We start from the raw sequence: 19,488 nt of genomic DNA, 5'->3' as shown, positions 1-19,488 counted from the left end.
TGGAGAAGAAAAGCGACAGATTATTACAGGCTTTATTAAGCTCTAATAACGTGAAATGCCAAAACTTAGCAAAAATGACCATAAAAAGTTTCCTGTGTATACTCACAACAATATTCTAAAAGAGTATAATTTTATAGCCTAGTCAACATTTTTGTGGCCATATAAGAATGAGGAGAAAGGTTGACTTTGTTTCATTTGGTTTCATTTTTGCCCCAAAATTTGCTATAAAAGATACCCAGAAGGCTAAGTGCTTGTCTGTTTTACCTTCTTCTCTAATTCAGCTATTGCTCTGCTCGACCTTTCTCTTATTTTATGTTTTTTTATGGCAGATGAACACTCAGAGGTATGAAGCATGTGGAAAAAATGCAAAAAAAAAAATCAGGCAAAAAACATATCTCTCTATGTTTTCTATAGATTTTTGTTTTTCTCCCAAATAAAAGCATACTAGACAGATGTCTGAATAGCTTTTGCTTGAACACATCCAAAGGAACAGAGGTGAGAGGCAAATGATGCCACTGAAAGTTGGGATTTGTAGGGGAGTTTGATCAAGGAAAGATAAAACTGTATCCTCCTAAACCAAAATGGGACATCTGGAGAGCAAGTCCAAACTGTATGCATTAAAATTTCCTTCAGATCTTTAACTTATCCAACATGAAATGCTTAAACACCATTTTTGAGTATCTACTGCATTGTACAATAATCACGAAAAACAGTTTTTGATAAAGTAATTGAGTGGGAGGCCACTGATTTGATAAAGCATCTCCTTATTCCAAAATGCTGGAAAGTTCTCAGTATTTATGTCAGTAAATCAATCTATCTATCTATCTATCTATCTATCTATCTATCTATCTATCTATCTATCTATCTATCAGCAAAATACCACTCACGCATCATCACAAAATGTACAGAACCATAAAGTCTACAAACTTGAAATTTGGCACGTATGTTCCTCTAGGCTTCTAGGTGTTCACTAAGAAAGAATTTTTTTGAAATGACCACCAGAGCATTAGTATTTCCTATGTTACTATTAATATGCTCTGATGCTAAGGAGTTCTACTCCCCCTCCCCATCTGAAAATAAATCTGTTCCAAATGCAAAACACAAGCACAGGAGAAGAGTTTCAGTTTCAGTTTCACAGCACCAAGCAGCTTTATTACAGAAAAGTTGAGCTAAGCCACACCCAGGCTCCTTGCTGTCTCCTTCTTGCTCACACAGCAAGTACTCTTTCAGTTTCCAAATAGCCCGCAACTCTCTCACACACTGACAGAATGCTAGCCAGATAAATACTGATGGATGCTGGTAGGCAGAGGCAGAATTCCCCCCCCCTTATTTTCCTCCCCCAAACCTAAGCCCAACCACATAATTTCATAGCGAAGCACGGGTATCGAGCTAGGTGTCTATATAACAGAGCTGGAGGCTTAGGCTCTCTTGATATATTTTTCTGGGTCCTTTTTCTAGTGATTTCAGTATTTTATGTTGTTCTGATAGCATATTAGGGTTTGGACAGGCAATAGCAAAGGCTTTAATAAAACTCAAATTCATCTCCATATCAATTAGTCACAATTTTCAATATTTCATTCTCTCATCCCCCAAAAAAAAAAACCTCTTTTGGTTCAACAATATGCAAAAATTAAGATGGGATTCCCAGAGAGTGCTAAAGTAGAGAAATAAAACATATATGTTCTGAATCTAAAATGATAACTAAAATGATATCAAAAAGAAAATGTAGAAAGTTCTGAATTACAGTATATCAATTTCCCGATTACCAGCATTTTTTCAGAAGAAATATTTTTGTTTTCGATCAAAAAATAGGTTAAAAAAAACAAGATGTCCATTTTCTGTGACATTTATTAATGTTTAAAGTGAGAAAAACTTAAACCTATGGGCAAACTGACCAATTTTGTTTGGCTTCTAGTCTTCTAGTATCACTATCATAGTAAATTATCAGGCTGATATGTCTGGTACCAGATAATTAAAGTAAATGAGTTCAACCTTTCATTGTTCAAACTTTATTACAGGATTGTAACTCCAATGCATAATGTAACATTCATTTGCACACATAATTGTTACAGCATGTTAATCCCCTAACCTGCCTTGTATTTGGCAGAAAATACTGGACGATTGCCTATGCAACGACACTGCTAATGAAACTGTTTTGTTCATCCTGATGGCTAATTTATTGGAGGTTTGTTTTTGTTTGGTGAATTATTTAAAGGGCAACTTATTTTCATATTGCTCCTGTTTCTCTCTTGATTCATTTTGCATTTATAATTTATCGTGGCAGCCAAAGAGCATTCAAACATCCCATAAGGTGATAATACAACTTGATCCTGCTAAGTTTTTTTCCTAATTAGTTGGTTGTTTATATTTCTCAAAGGTAGCAAAGTAAGAAGGATCTCTTCAGTGAAAAGCATAGAGTTGTAAAATATGGATAGAATTTATTTCAGCATATTGATTTGATTATGATGAAGAATATCAGCATTATGGACTTTCTGCTAAAATTTTATTTTAAAGTTTTTAAATATTAATTATATTCAAATATGCTATATATGGCTGAAGGAAAAAAACACTAAAACTGTTCCTTAATGCAATATTTTTGTCTTTTGTGTCTCAGAAGGGAAAATAGGATTTGAAAATTAAGTCTACAAGAGTTCCAATCTTAAAAATTGTATAATATTTTTTTAATGTCGATGTTTATGAACAAAGGACATTGCATTGTACATCCATTGTTATTCATGCTTCCTTGGAAATATTTCCAATACGGTGGTATTTACTTCTAAGGAAATACAAGGTGTAATACAAGGTGACTTGAAAAGGAATTTAGAACCTCATCAAATTCAATCGCAATGGAACAGAGAGCAATTTAATTGCAACTCAACAACACTAAAGTGGTTTTTTCTTGAGATTTATTGGTACTAATGTCAGTACCACAATCACAAATACCCACAACAGAAGAATAGTTAGTGAAGTTAATGTAATTGGAGATGGCAAAACTGACTACTCTGATTAAATAATAGACTTTCTCTAGGTTCAGTTCTACTGGGAAACCACTTTGGACTTTTTGCTTGAAACTGAAAGAAACTAAATTTTAGCCTTGGGATTTGATGTCTAGTACTGTTTATTATTATAAGAGTACTGTATGCTATGGTTTATTTCAATTCAAAAGATCATTGTATTTTATCTTTATGTCAAAACCAAAGAAAGTTGGCTATTATTATTTTTTCTATAGCTTTTTCACTTTTTGTCTGCACCACCCAATTTTTATTTTCCCCCTACTCTTTTCCTTGTTTCCTTTTATTTTTTCTTGTACTTTGTATTTTTTTTTGAAATTCAATAAAGTTCTGTTAAAATGACATTGATCTAGTTCAAAAAGTAAGCAAATTATGTATGTGCTGTGGAGAAATATGATTCAGATCTTCATATATTTATTATTTGCCTATTTTTTATATGGCAGGCACATAAGACACCTAAAATAATGAAATCTATGAAATGGATTGTGACTGTAATCCATGATGGCTAGTAAGGTAATGACGGATGAACATATGTCTGTTGGTTTTACAAAAGTTTCAATGACAACAGAAATTTAATAGGGAAGGAGCAACCAAAAGATTGGGATGGTTGAATGTTTTCATATAGAGATGGGAATAGATAGAGCTTCAAAATTAATATCAGGGTGTTTTAATTTTTCTGTGTGTTATTGAATTTAAAATAATGTTCCCAAAATAAAAGCATCAGAAAAATCATATCATGTGAAGAAGATCCTTAATTTGTTCCTATTTTAATTGACTTTTCCAAGACTTTAACAGATCAGACCTCCTAATTATTTATTATATATTAAATTGTAACCTCTACTGAAATTAGCTGATTACTGCTTTCTTGATAACATAAGAATATGCAATAGATTCTGAAAAATTTCTTTTTTTCTATAGCAAGTCACATCCTACATTTTACAAACTTGTTGTTTAATGACATGGGGCTCCATTTTTGAAAACTTAGCAAGCTGTACCTGAATCAGATTGCTATTGTATTGAATCCTTGTACCTAGATTTCTAAGAAGTTGTGAATTACTATCCCAGCTTTTTTCAGGACCATGGACAGCACCCAGGAAAGACAAGTTTGGGCAGTCTGAGTGGATTCTAAATTTGCTAATTCACTTTATTTGCACATGTATATGTATTTAAAATATGTGGGTTTTCTTTTTCTTTTTTTACAGACAGCCCTGGACTCTTGAACCATGTTCCTGTTGAAATTAAAATTCTTGATGTTAATGACAACCCTCCGGAGCTTGCCGGGGACTATGATGTCATTGTCTGTGAGAATGCAAAGCCCAGCCAGGTCAGTTGCTAATTACACACTTAAGGTAAAGTCTAAAAAAAGATCAATGAACGAAAAGTCAGGGATAGCAGTATAAACTGCTTCTTAAACAGCTGATCAGTTGTACAAAACCCGAGACAGAAGACTTAATTCATTTATGCATTTATATTAATATTCTGGCATATTAAAATCTTAATAATGTTACAACATTGAACAAAGTACTTGGCTAGAATATAATATAAAAGAGATTTACTGCATCTTCATTGTTTGTTTCCCTAAGTTTCCAATTTTATGCCTATTCTGCAAATGTATCAAGTGGGGGAAGGGGAAATGTGAGTTTTCTTGTGACAGCTTAAAAGGCTTGACAATATTCATAGTGAATGATAATGCATTTACTTAAACGAATGGATATTTATATTAAAGTAATCTTCTGATGCAGGGACATAGAAAGAGGTTCCTCATCCCCACCCTGCCAAACTCAAGCACAAACAGAGACCTAGGGTTTTCTTTCCCAGCTGGAACAATGTCTTACCCACAATTTGTCTTCACTTTATATGGGATAAAATGAACTGCATATAGGAGCTGTCAGATTTTTGCTCATGCTGCACTTCAGACCTAAGTTATAATTGGGGAAATAACATAATCCCCAGTGTTACTGTTTTTCTGATTTAATCATTTTGGCTGGCAATGCGTAAGTAAGTGGGTGGAAATCATGTCAACTGCTGTTGCACTGAATTAGCAACAGCATCCAGAGACTGACATTGTGGGTGAAAAGACCTCATTTATGACTCTTCTCTGGAATGTGAATCTTCATCTCTTCAGAGTATATCACATTGGTTTCATTGTTCCAGTAGGTTTTTCTTTTCTGATTATACTGGAAAATAGAGTTTTCTACTCTGAGAACTTTCTATGATTCAACCAATCAATCAATCAATCAATGAGAATACAGCTGGAAGGAATCTTGGAGGTCTTCTAGTCTACCCCCCTGCTCAATCATGTGACCCTATGCCATTTCAGACAGGTGGCTTTCCAGTCTTTTCTTAAAACCCTCCAGTGATGAACCACCTACAACTTCTGAAGGCAAACTGTTCCATTGGTTAATTGTCCTCACTGTTAGGAAATTAATTCTCAATTCCAGGTAGCTTCTCTCCTTAGTTACTATCCATTGTTTCTTTATCTGCCTTCTGGTACTTCGGAAAATAAGTTGATGACTTCTTCTTTGTTGCAGCCCCTCAAATACTAAAATCCTACTATCATATCAATTCTAGCCCTTCTTTTCTATACACTGGTCATATCCAGTTTCTGCAACTGTTCTTCATACAACTTTGTCTCCAGGCCCTTAATCATCTTAGTTGCTCTTCTATGAACTTTTTCCTTAACAACTTTTTTGTAATGTGGTGACCAAAACTGGATGCATTATTCCAGATGTGGTCTTACTAAGGATTTATAAAGCGGTACTAATACTTCACATCATTTTGATTCTATGCCTCTGTTTATAAAACCAAGGATTGTATTAACTTTTTTTGGCTGATGTTGCATACTGATGGCTCATGTTTAAGTGATCATCCATTAGGATTCCAAGATCCCTCTTACAGTTACAGTTACTTACTGAGGGCATTTACCAGAATTCAAACCTAACTTGAAAACACAAATGCATTTGGAATAAATGCCCCAATCATTCATGAACCAAATCTTAATTTCATGGGACACACTTTATTTAAAAAGAGTGAATAGTGATAATGGTTAGTCCACATTTTAAGAGAAGATTGAAATGACATTGCAATTTCAAGCAAGTCAAAAAAGTATTAATAAGATTTATACAACCTATTAGGAGCAGTTTCAAATTCTATCAATTATACAGCCATCAAGCTGCCTTACAAAGTGGTATGTTTCCCTTCACTGGAGGTTTTCAATAAATAGTCATAAATAAATATTTTTCTGTTCAGCTATTAATGTAAATAGCAATAGCACTTAGACCTACATATTGGTCCACAGTGCTTTACAGCACTCTCTGTACAGTTTACAGTATCAACATTTTGTTCACAACTATCTGGATCTTCATACTACTGACCTCAGAAGGCTGAGTCAACCTTGAACTGATCAGGATTGAACTCCTGGCTGTGGGCAGAGTTAGCCTGCAATACTGCATTATAACCACTGTGCCACCATGGGTCTTCAATGTTCAGAAAATAAATGAATAAATCTGAGTGCTGATGTTGTGTTTAGTTCATTTCATGATATTGCTTAAATGCTGTCCTTTCCAAATAAACCTAACAGACTAATAAATGACACCAGCCAAGTATAAAATTATATACTTGGCACTAGCTCAGATTAATACTATGTCAACAAGCTGAGCTTACATGATCTTACTGAATTCTGTTAAAATTAAATTAAATTCAAAGTTACTTAGACCCTCTATCCTATGTTCTTTCCAGGTTATTCAGACGATCAGTGCCACTGACAGAGATGACATTACAGAAGGGCGAAGTTTCCATTTTGCTCTGGATGACAATTTTTCTTTGAATCCCAACTTTACATTAAAGGACAATGAAGGTAAATCAAAAACATAACTGACTAGACAGGTCTCTATGTTTGGCTTCAGTGTCTCATTGAACAGAATCACTTTTGCCAATGTGCAAAAATCAGTCAGTCAGGATAACAGTGTTTTATAACAAAGGGTGACAGAGTCATATTTTTTTTTTATTAGCAAGCAAACTATATCCAGTAATCATCTGGGGAAAAATAACCCTGCCATTTTTCTACTCTTAACTATATATTGTTGTATTTCTCATTCAGGCTGTATACAGTTTAAAATATTTTACAGTGCTTTCCTGGAACTATGAAGCTTCAATTTTAGTTAAAGACGTCCATCGTAATGGCAGATCTTAGTGGTTTTATTGTCTCTGTGAAAGATCAGAATTATGAAAAAGGGGAAAATATAGCTTCTTATGTTATACCAGTAGTAAAAGTACATAAAATTGTAAAATATTAGCAGAGTTCATTTTCAGCTGAAAAATCCATTCAGTAAAATGGCTATGATAAGGATAAAGCCTTGTTTTATACTAATCTAAGAAACTAAATGACTAATTGTTGGTGAATGTACTTTAATAGAATATCATAATAGAAACTAAATCCTTTCCCTGCAAGCTTTAGAAAGACAGTTCTTAAATTGAAGGCAGTGTAAGAATTACATAAATGGGATATGTCATATTTGGCTCTTAAATTTGTCTATTTTAAATGCATGATGTTTCTGATTTGTTCAATAACATATCTTTTCTTGTTGCATAAGCTTCTATAAAATTTTCATGCTTCTAGGAAAATAACATGACCTTATACAAATCAATACACCAAGTAGCACCTAACAACCTTGGCTGAACTTAGAAACTAAGCAACAGCAGTCTTTGTTAAGAATTGAATGGAGAACCACCTGGAAGCTTCCAGGAATGTGGCTGAATTGTAATTTTTTTAAAAAATTGGAAGTTTAAAAATATCCTAGAAGAAGCCAGATTAATACTGCTAGGAAATTACATAATTGCAGTCTCTAGCAGCTGGCTTTAGCCCAGTCCAGAAGTAATATCTGATCACCCTTGGTTGTTCTGTAAAAGTTAACTAAGCTTGGATCTTATTATTAGATGGAGAGGTGACAACCCAGAAATTTCAGGGCTTAGATTAGACTGAGAAATCAAAACAACCAAAGAAACCAACATCGTCCTGGAAAAAATAATGCAAACCATTTCCACTTTTGGATGTGAACATTCCACATCCAAACATTAAGAATCTGAACATAAAGAATCTAATGCAATGATAAGACTTTAACTTTTGAAACAAGAATGTTACTGCATTCATGGTGGGTAGCCAAACGGGATATTTGCAATTAAATGCAGAGTGTACATGAGATTTACAGTTATATTGTTTGTGTGCTTGCTTTGTTTCTTTGAATCCATGTTTTTGTCATAGTTTTAGATTCTTTGGGGCAAGAGCCAATTAGCCTTAAAAATGTTTCTGACATGTTGAGAAGCTGAAATGTAAAATGGGAAATTTAAAACGTTTCCCCTTTAGAGAAATGTACTGGAGAAAACAATTGAAAAGCATATGGATAGAGAGAAGTGGAAAAAATTCTGGGAGTTAACTTCTTTTACTTTATTAGGAATTCACTGCTGTTGCCCACTGCTATTTAATGCTGGCCTCTTTGTTTTTCAGTAATGCAATCTTCTTGGCCTTGAAGCGGCCTCTCAGGAAGTACCAAATATATCAGATTTCCACCTCTTTAGGGCAGAGAGAAATGTCCACTCTCAAAGGGGACAATTGGATCTTAGAAGATGCCTTCCAGCTCCTGTGGAAACCTCAAAGCCCATGATCTTTTAGCATCAGTTTTTAAAAACAGAGAGCAATTTTGGAGGCATTTCATGTGCATTGCAGAAAAAAAAGGATTTGTAGTCCTCAATTTTTTTTTAACATGTAGAATAATGTGACCTACTTTTAGACCTGGTTCCAATGGGAGCAGAAGTGAGGAAAGTCTAAAATAAGACATGTTTCTTTTTCCTCATTTTTTCCCGTTGATATGGCCCAACTCTACCTCTAATTTCAGAACATCTCCCTATTTGTTTCTTTATTTATTTAGAAAGGAAAAAAGATTTAAAAATACAGAGCAATGACAAAATACTAATATCACATGGAAGAGTTTATAGAATTACGTAAGTTTTTTAAAAAGTAGAAACTATTCATTATATTTTTTTAAATGTCACTTTTGTCCTTACAGAGCAGCTTGGACTAAAAACAAATACAAAGACACTTTCTTGATAGTTTAACATTTTTTAGGGTTTTCAAAACTCTTATATCTAATATTAGTAAAATAAAATTTTAAACAACCCTTTCCTTAAAGACTCTCAATACTACCTCATTACTTTAATCAAACACCCATTAATTCATTACCTCAAAGCTTACAACTTTTCTACCTCATCACCTACATCAATGATTAGATAATCAATTTCTATAAAATATTTTATTAATGGTTTAATTGATTTATTGTATTAATTGATTGGTGTGATTAGAGTGTTTAGTGCAAATAGTGTGATTACTGACTAGTTTAAAAGATCAAGATTCATGTAATTTAATTGATTAGTAAAATCAATGATTTAGTGAATTTAATTGAACAGTGTGAATAATGATTAGTGTAATTAATTGATTAGTAGTTAGTGTAATTAATTGATTAGGTTGATTGTTGCTTAGGAAATTATCTGACTAGAGAGATTACTGCAATTGATTGATTGGTGTGATATTGGCTATATTGATTACCCCAAATTGTTCCATTAATTAATTCAATCAACGTACTATCTTAACAAACCTACCATGCCAAGAAAAAAATCCAATGCCAAACCACAACCTAAAGAGAAATTAATCCCCAACAATGAACCACAAGACTCCTGCACATGCCTTAAATGCTACAAAACTCTAAAGGATAATGAAAACTCCATCAAATGTTCTCTGTGTAACAAATACGCTCATCATGACTGCTTGGGATTACCCAAGCAAATGATTCAATACCTAGAATCATCCAATGAGTTTCCATATCTCTGCAAATCATGCAGACCCAAACTGGATCTGTTGGAAAGAGTTGATACCATTGAAACATGATTAACATCCCTTGACACCATAGTAGCATCCCTGGATGCCTTAAAAGAAAGATTATCCAACCTCTAAAAAAAAAGACACAACGCAAAAACCTGAACATCCAATAGCTACAAACCACATCTCTACCCAACAACCACAACCCAATCCACAATCCAATCCACAAAAAAACATAACCCAGACAAATATTGATATCCCAATCCTCATCAAAGAAGCTGTTGAGAATGAACGGAAACATCCAAACGCCATCTTATTTGATCTAGAGGGCATCAATGATAATGATGACATCACAACTGTCCGAAACATCATCAGTGATTATCAAGCATCAACCATCTCCCCTGATGAAATACTTGACATTTCCCGCATTGGCCGAGAGCTCAAAAACAGAGATGGCTCTGTGACCCCATGCTTCTGCAGGGTCATTTGCAAAAATGAATCAAGCAAACACAAATTCATTTACACTATAAATTCACTCGCCAAAACCAACACCAACCATAAGAACCTCCGTTGTCGCCCTGACCTAACCATACAGCAACGTGCCCGGTCCCGTGTACTCTGCACTGAACTCAAAAAACATCTAGACAATGGAGAGAAGGACCTGTACATTGACTACCATGCTGACTGTATCAAAAGTAAGTCACACATCCCGCAACTCAGCTTTAACCTTCAACCACAACCCTACCTCAACCAATCCACCATCACCCAAGACTAGGCACGCATGCCCCTAACTACCTCAACTCCAACTACTGCTGGCCTTAAATGCAAGCTACTCAATGCAAGAACCCTTGTAAATAAAATACCTGAATTTTTCCTCCTACTAAATATGGCTAAATTCGACATTATATTTGTCTGTGAAACATGGCTCAACGCATCTCTCCCTGACTCCATTACCACAGTAAGAGACTATCATGTTTACCGATCAGATCGTGAAATTCGTAGAGGAGGTGGTGTTGCTATCTTCTATAAAAAGTCCTTACATCTAAAAAATATCCAAGTTACCCAGGAGCTTGCTCTTCCTGAGACCATTATCTGTGAACTATCCTTAAATATCACAATTCGATTCTTACTATGTTACAGAGCACCTGATTATGACATTGAACATGTAAACAAGCTAAATACACTACTAACATGGGCAGCATCCTGCCCATACCCTTTTATCTTTCTTGGTGATTTCAATCTGCCTCATATTGACTGGACCCTAAATGAATGTACAACTGAAACCATACACGCAACCTTCTACAATGCTGTTACAAATCTGGGACTGGAACAACTAGTAACCAACAACACTAGACTAAACAACTGCCTCGATCTCATCTTCTGCAATAGTTTGAATTTAATTTATGGAATACAAACTAAAGAACCCTTTTCCAGCAGTGACCACAATATGATTGACTTTTGTCTCAACATACGTCCACACAAAAACCACCACAATGATGTAATCCTCAATTATAACTTCAAAAAAGGCAACTATGACCTTATAGACAACAATCTCTCATCCCTTGATTGGCAGTCTCTATTCACTGGATGCAATACTGTTGAAGACCATTACAACTTATTTTTACTTGAAGTCAAAAGAGTCATCAAACTATATGTATCAACAACAACTCCCAAAACAAAACAAAAAAACAGATTGCCCATAACAATAAGGAAACTTCAATCCAAAAAGAGATCACTCTGGTGGAAAAACAAATCTGGTCACGTTGCCAATTTCAAAAGCCGATACAAAAATTTATGCCACCAGATAAAGACTGAATGCACCAATTATCACATTAAACAAGAGGAAAACCTTCTAAGCACCAATTCCACCAGTGCTTTTTACAATTTTGTAAACAACAAACTAAAAGATTCAAGGTCCATCCCACCCCTGATAGGACCCAATGGTAAAGACTGCAACGACGACACCATTAAAGCCAACATCTTTAACACATTTTTTGGCTCAGTATTTGTAAACAGCAATGGATCATGCCCAGTATTTCCTAGCCGAACCACAGATAACTACAATGATCTAATACATATCGATTTTACAGAAGACAATGTTGAAAAAGCACTTCGCAATCTAAAACCATCTCTATCTATTGGACCGGATGGAATATGTGTCTACTTCTTAAAAAAGCTATCCACTGCCATAGCCAAACCTCTAAGCATAATCTTTGAAAAATCTTTCAGGACCAGCTCCTTGCCTAACCTATGGTCACAAGCCACGGTCATCCCCATCTTCAAAAAGGGAGACCCCAGCCTAGTTGAAAATTACAGACCAATCTCCTTATGCTGCGTCACCTGTAAAGTCATGGAATCAATTATTAACCAATCCATCATCCTCCACTTAGAGACAAACAACCTACTCTCCATTAAACAATTTGGTTTCAGAAAAAAACTATCCTGTAATCTGCAACTCTTACACTGCAAAAACATATGGACTACACAACTTGATCAGGGCAAAACAATAGATGCAATCTACATAGACTTCTGTAAAGCCTTTGATTCAGTGGTACACGACAAACTACTACTAAAAATAAAATCCTATGGTATCTCTGGACAACTGCATAACTGGATAGAAGCATTCCTGTCAAAGAGACAACAAATGGTCAAAATTGGGAGCGTCCTATCAAATTCTGTACCTGTCAATAGTGGTGTCCCCCAAGGCAGTGTTCTAGGACCAACTCTCTTCATACTCTACATAAATAACCTCTGTGATCATATTAAGAGCAACTGCGTTCTTTTCGCTGATGATGTAAAGCTGTTCAATACCACAGACAATACTGCACCCTTCAAAAAGATCTTGACTATATATCAGAATGGTCAAACAAATGGCAACTTCAAATCTCAACAAATAAATGCTCTGTCTTACATATTGGCAAAAAAAATCAGAAAATAAAATACAAGCTGAATAGTCAAGATCTTGTTGATGATCCAAGCTCTGTAAAGGACCTTGGAATACTCACCTCTAATGATTTAAGTGCTAGAGCCCACTGCAACTACATAGCCAAAAAGGCATTAAGAGTTGTTAACCTAATCCTACGTAGCTTTTTCTCTGGTAATATCACACTACTAACTAGAGCATACAAAACATTTGCTAGACCAATACTCGAATACAGCTCATCAGTCTGGAACCCACATTACGTATCTGATATTAGCACAATTGAGAAAGCCCAGAAATATTTCACAAGAAGAGTTATCCACTCCTCTACTCGTTGTAGAATACCTTATGCCACCAGACTTGAAATTCTAGAACTAGAAAACCTTGAATTACGCTGTCTTCGGTCTGATTTAAGCATGGTATATAAAATCATACATTGCAATGTCCTACCTGTCAATGAATACTTCAGCTTCAACCATAACAACACAAGAGCACACAACAGATACAAACTCAAGGTTAACCGCACCAAGCTTGATTGCAGGAAATACGACTTCAGCAACAGAGTGATTAATGTCTGGAATACTCTACCCGACTCTATAGTTTCTTCCCCAAACCCCAAAAACTTTAACCTTAGACTGTCTACTATTGACCTCACCCCTTTCCTAAGAGGTCTCTAGGGGGCGTGCATAAGCGCACCAACGTGCCTACCGTCCCTGTCCTATTGTTTCTTTTATTTTTCTTTTATTTTTCTTATATGTACCTATTTCATGTATTCATAACTATGTATACACTTATACTTATTATCTTGTAAACAATTGACAAATCAAATCAAATAAATAAATAAATAAAGAGATCTGTATAATGAAAAATACAATTAAAGAGTTTGAAATTCTTATTTTAAGGAAACCCTAATGCCAAATGTGATAGCAAGCCATATATGGAATTGGATTCCATAAGCAATTTACAGCTCATTTTGTAGGTGTATAAGATTTAGTAATCAATACCTACCACCACCACAATCCAAAAAGTGGTATAAAATGAAATGCTCCGCCATTTGTAGGTAGCAATAATTTACTTTTCCCCAAATGTCTTTTTATAGCTCTCTGTAAAGGTAATAAGGAGGGATAGTCTAGATATCCAAGATTTAGTTCTTTCCATGTTGGGAGTTAGGGGCATCACTGAGAAGTCTTAAGACTGGGTTCACTGAAGGTAGCATTCCCTTAGTAGCAGCACCCTCAACAAGCCTTTCTCTCCCAATTCTTACTGTACAGAGATATTCACTTTGTAGAAAATTGTTACAGAATAAGAAAACTTGGAAGCAAATTTGAAAGAGGTACATTCTCCTCCACTTAAGGTGATAGCTGCCTTTTTCTTTGAACCCTCACTACTCCATTAATTTTGCCCAGCTCATTCAACAGTTAAAAATCATTTGGGTAGCTATTTGTAGAGTGATGCAGATGCCTTGGAGGAAATATTCAGAAACCATTACTGAAATTAGAAGACAGAAACCTTCTTTTAGCCATGAAAAAGGAGATAGGAAGATCAGTTTGGCCCCATCTAACTCTCCAGAGTATAAGAATGAGGGAAGGTAAAGCACAAACAAATTTGCAAATTTCTGTTCCTCAGAATCTCTCTCAATCAAGTATTGTTTTTGTCTTCCTATGCAATTGGTTTCTTGATCTGGTCAACCTTGTAGTGTTATAAATGCTTGCAACAAAAAGGAATTGTACAGAAAATTGTTTTCCTTTTACACATCTAACTGTTTGAATCTTGAACCAATGTCATACTGAAAAACAATGAACATTTATTTGCTTGAAAGAATGGTGGGAAGAAGATCACAAGGAAACTCTGGAACCAGGAAAGAATTGCCACTTCCTATTTAAGCAATATTGTATAAATAGACTTAAACATACACTGTTATTATCTTTATAGAAAATTAGACTCATTGACATAATTCCAACAGATTTCAGTAACTTCCATCTAAAGGATGCTCCAATGGAACAGCTTGCCCTTGGAAGTTGTGGGAGCACCATCACTTGAGACTTTCAAGAAGAGATTGGACTCCCATCTGTCAGAAATGGTGTAGGGTCTCCTGCTTGGACAGGGGGTTTGCAGTCTGAAGAAGTCTTTGGCAGTATCTCTATTTTATGAACACTATTAGCCCAATTCTTAGATATCCAAAAGATATTGACTCTTGAGAACAACTGTGTCATTTAGAAAAATAAGTATATTCGTTTGCATTAGCATTTTTGCATCTTTATACATCTGTCGGTTTTAAATTGACCATCCTATCAAAAAGAACTTTTGGTAGTTCCCTGGGTGTTGTCTTAAAATCTTTCTCGAAAGTTCTGTCCTTCCCGGGCAAATTATATCATTCCACTAACCCATTAAATACCAATTTTCTTATAGTAAGTCCATTAAGATATCCATAAATCCTTTGAAAAGGCTATCTGTGTCTTCATTTGGTGCATAAATTCCTATTATCGAAGTATTGGCCCTTTGAGTTGTAATTGGGAGTTTATCTGCAAACAATTCTATTTTCTTTTTTAATTCCCACTGAAATAAATTCTTCATTCTAATTTTTGAAAATAAAATTTGATATTTTCTAATGTGTATTCCTTGCATCTTGTTTCATTTTTGAAATAGTGAAATAGTTTTCTTTTTAAAGAATCATTTGCTTTATTTATATTCCACATTAGGCATTTATAATCCATATTTATGCCAAAATTTTAGAAAAGTCAATAACTGTAGCACCTAGCATGGTTGTCTCCTCCTTAGTTTCTTGTTTGTAGCTGTTCAAAGACAAGTGAATATGCCTTTTTATATTATAAAGCTGAAATAATACTTCATTACAGGTGTACATTTAATGACTTGACTTTAGATTGTGGTATCTATAGTAACAAGTGCTTGACTTTGTTTCCACAGGATCACATTTTTACATATATGTTGACAGTTTATAATCATTCATACATTCCTAAAAAATGTTAAGAAGAGAACATTGGTAGAATAAGAGTGAAAAATAGATTTTATTGATGTGCTAAACTGTTTCAAGTTGGAAAAAGCTATTTCACATTCCAGCCAGGCTTTTTCAGATACTTTGAAAAGTTTTAAGTTAAAAATAATATCCAAAGTAAGCAAAAACATCCATTTCAAACTGAAATAACTGTTTTAAACTTGATAACAGACATTTTAAAATGATGCATAACCATTTATTTTGGGTAAAGCACAGGAAATGATAACCACAGCACAGACAGATAGATGAAAGATAGATTATAAATAAATATGAACATTTGAGAGGAAATATATCAGCAGAAAGAGAAAAGAATTGGGTGAATAAACAAGGGATTTTCTAGTATTCCAATAAGTTATTAAAAACAACCAATCACTTACAAGCATTTAAAAATCACCATTAAACTTTATGCGGAATACCAATATTAAGAGCAACATACAACACAGTATGAATCATAAAATGAAATAAGTAGTAACATACAAAAGAAAATGGGGAAAAGAATAAAAACAAATTAAAAATAAAAATATTAAGAAATTAGTTGCTTACAAATTATACTCCTGTGAGTCCCAACCTATTCTAACTAATTAAATACAAATCAGTATAATAATATGTGTATTTATATTATACTACTATAATAAGTAAGCATTAGGAATTGTATCTGATTTCTTGTTACAGAGCAAGGCAAAGGTAGCCATTTAGAGTAGGGAAAAGAAAAACAACCAAATAGACAGATTTAACTTGGTAAGATTGACAAATCAATAAAATTTGAGTAATTATCCAGGGTTCAATAGAGAATGTTAATCTATATATTACTAAAACTCTGATATCTGGTCGATACTTTGTAACCATAACTGGGTGAAACAGTGCATCAGAATAACAGAATTAAAGAGGACCTTTGAGGTCTTCTAGTCCAATCCCTGCTCAGGCAGGAAATTATTTCAGATGAATGTTATCTAATCTCTTGTTAAAATCCTCCAGTCACTCACAACTTCTGAAGGCAAGTCGTTCCACCAATTAATTGTTCTAATTGTCAGGAAATTTCTTCCTAGTTCTAGATTGGTTCTCTCCTTGATTAATCTCCACCCATGCTTTTTGTCTTGCCCTCAGGTACTTTGGAGAATAAGCTGACCCCCACTTCTTTGTGGAAAACCCTGAGATATCGGAACATTGCTATCGTGTCACACCTAGCTCTTCTTTTCATTAAACTTGACATACCCAATTCCTGCAACCCTTCTTCATATGTTTCAGCTTCTAGTCAGAGGGCAAAACTTTTTCAAACAAAGAAAGTTCAAATGCCCCATTACTACCAAGAGAATGAAATTTGGGGGGAAGAAACATGGTTGCTTCAGTGCCACCATTGCACTGTAAAAGTCAGTCATGTTTATATGATCCCCTTTCCCTGGCAGGTTCCCATAAGCCACTGGGGAGCCAAGGAAAAAATGATATGATTGCTGACCATCCTATTTTTCTTGCCACCCTTCCACTAGCAAAGTCTTTGCTTTTGGGAAGCTTGCAGGAAGCAAGTCAATGGAAAATGGTCACATGCACAGTCCCCTGTTGCTTCCCCCACTGCTTCTAGGAAGGGAAGGGAAGAGAAGAGAAGGGAGGAAAACTTCACACTCAGAAACTTCTCCACTCCTATTTCCACATGTACAAAAAAAAATCAATACAACTTCCCACATTAAAATGTGTTCCCCTCAATTAGACTAACACTAATGATGACTTGTATGGTGCAAGAGTAATTGTGGATATTAAGCATATATTTTTCAAGTATATTTGAAAGTACTATTGCAAATACTCTAAAAGAAATCTTAATGTAGAGTAAAAATCTTGCACTCAAACATACTGATTTTTCTCATATTTGACTCTCTTATGAGGCAATGGTTTAAATTTTTATTATCAGAGACAGAAAAACTATCTAGGTGCAAATCAATATATTTTCTATGCATGGCAGCTATTAGAATTTTTCACTTCTGGCAGTCAGTTGGGGTGCTCTGTTATGTCAGCTATAGTGAGAAATATTTCTAGCTTCATGTGAATACATATTTTTTTTTTAATTTCCTTAAAATTGTCAATGGGAATCCAGATGGTAGAAGAGGGCTTTGTTTTTTTAATTATGACAGTCGTATTTAATTTAACCTGTTATTGTGGATTGGTATAATTGAAGAAAAATAAAATTATAGAGCACTCAGTAGTTTTCAGAATTTTGACATGTGCATAGTAACGTTAGTTGGAAGAGTCTTCCTTCATTCTCTTCCCACTGAAAATATTACCCAAAGCTTGTTTTAAATGTCAGTTTTTCAGCATTCCTACACTTAATGCATTTCTATATATGTGAATTTTATTTTTGCTATTACGCTACAGATTGCTTTTTACAAAATCACCTTTCCATATTTATGGATTTTGTTCCTTTCCTTCAGCCAGCTTGGTCTTTCATCTTTGAAATATAATTTTCTCTCTCTGGTTTTATCTCCTTTTTCATGTGCACCTGTACTCACATTTCAATTCTCTTTCAGCCCTCTTTTCTTTACAGGTAATCTTTTGAGTTTATTTTTTTTTTAATTTCTGTGCTTCTCATGATTTTTTTTTATTTTTGTATGTGTGTGTGCATGTGAATTTGAACTTTCTTCAGGTTATAAAATAAGCCTTACTTTTACTTTTGAGTGTGCAATAAAGTACAGAAAGGCACTTTAGTCAAACACATAAGATTGCACATTGTTTGTTATAAAGTTGATCATGTTCTTCTGATCAATTTTAATGAGAAAGCTTTGATGTCTTAACTCAAGCAAAGTCCTGTTGATAAAAGCAGATGGAATCGCCCAGTCTGATTCCATTCTCCAATTACTATTGTCTTTTCAATGTCCCTTGGTAAAACACATAGTGAGTCTTTAATATTATATTTTTGAAATACTTTTGCACATCAGACATTAGAATCATATAGAATCCTAATATGGTCAGAAGAGCCCAGGTGAATCAAACCAAAGACTAAGCTACCTAGTATACTTTTTTTTTTCATAAGAGCTAACCAAATATTAGAAGAAATTTACAAATATGTCACAAAGGCAGTTGCATACTCCTGTTGCTTCCCTGGATGTGAACTGAAGAAGCACCCACCTTGGAAACATGTAAGAGAAGGAATGGCAGAGCCTGGGGATGGAGTTAAAAGAGGGATCAGCCTAGAATCCCTATATAGCTATAAGCAGACTAAGTCCTACCCCCTTGGAATTCTGTTCACCCTTATCTAACTCCAAGCAGGTGCTAACCATTAGTTGAGAAAATTCCTATGGCATAGGCATTTTAGCAATAAATCAGTTCCACCCCGAGCTACAATAAATGTAATAATAATACAAATATTATCTTCTGTTAGTACCAATAAATCAGTTTAATTGGCTTTTCAGAATGGATCTGTTCTTTCACACTGACAAAACATAATTGTTTTTCTTCTTCCTGAAGTGAATAACAGAGAGAAGCTGGTGGGAACATGAGTGAGCCATTATGGATATTAGCTACTGATAACAACAACTTGTCTAATCATTTTTCACAATCTCCATCACATCCTCCTACTGTAGGCAAAAACACAATTTAACCAGGGGCTATGTAGTTACATTTTGCTTCTCCTGAAATTTCCATTGTTCATTGTCACAGATGAACTTCAGGTTCTAGGAATAAACAAGAGGAA

General features: G+C 34.6%; 1 protein-coding gene across 4 annotated transcripts in view; it reads left to right on the top strand.

Moving 5' to 3' along the window:
- The window catches only part of CDH18 (cadherin 18), a 653,626-nt gene that overhangs the window by 622,652 nt on the left and 11,486 nt on the right, over positions 1-19,488 (top strand). For all 4 annotated transcript variants that reach the window (XM_087930730.1, XM_087930731.1, XM_087930729.1 and 1 more), the window contains 2 exons: positions 4,214-4,335; positions 6,750-6,867. In XM_087930730.1, coding sequence (XP_087786856.1) covers positions 4,214-4,335; positions 6,750-6,867 — 240 coding nt within the window. The remainder of the gene's footprint in view (positions 1-4,213; positions 4,336-6,749; positions 6,868-19,488) is intronic.

This window comes from Pseudonaja textilis, chromosome 3 (genome assembly GCF_049901715.1).
Source record: "Pseudonaja textilis isolate UNSWEBS1 chromosome 3, rPseTex1.2, whole genome shotgun sequence".
NCBI classification, from domain to species: Eukaryota; Metazoa; Chordata; class Lepidosauria; order Squamata; family Elapidae; genus Pseudonaja; species Pseudonaja textilis.
Note: the sequence above shows the minus strand (reverse complement) of the source record. Positions and strands in the feature narration are given on the sequence as shown.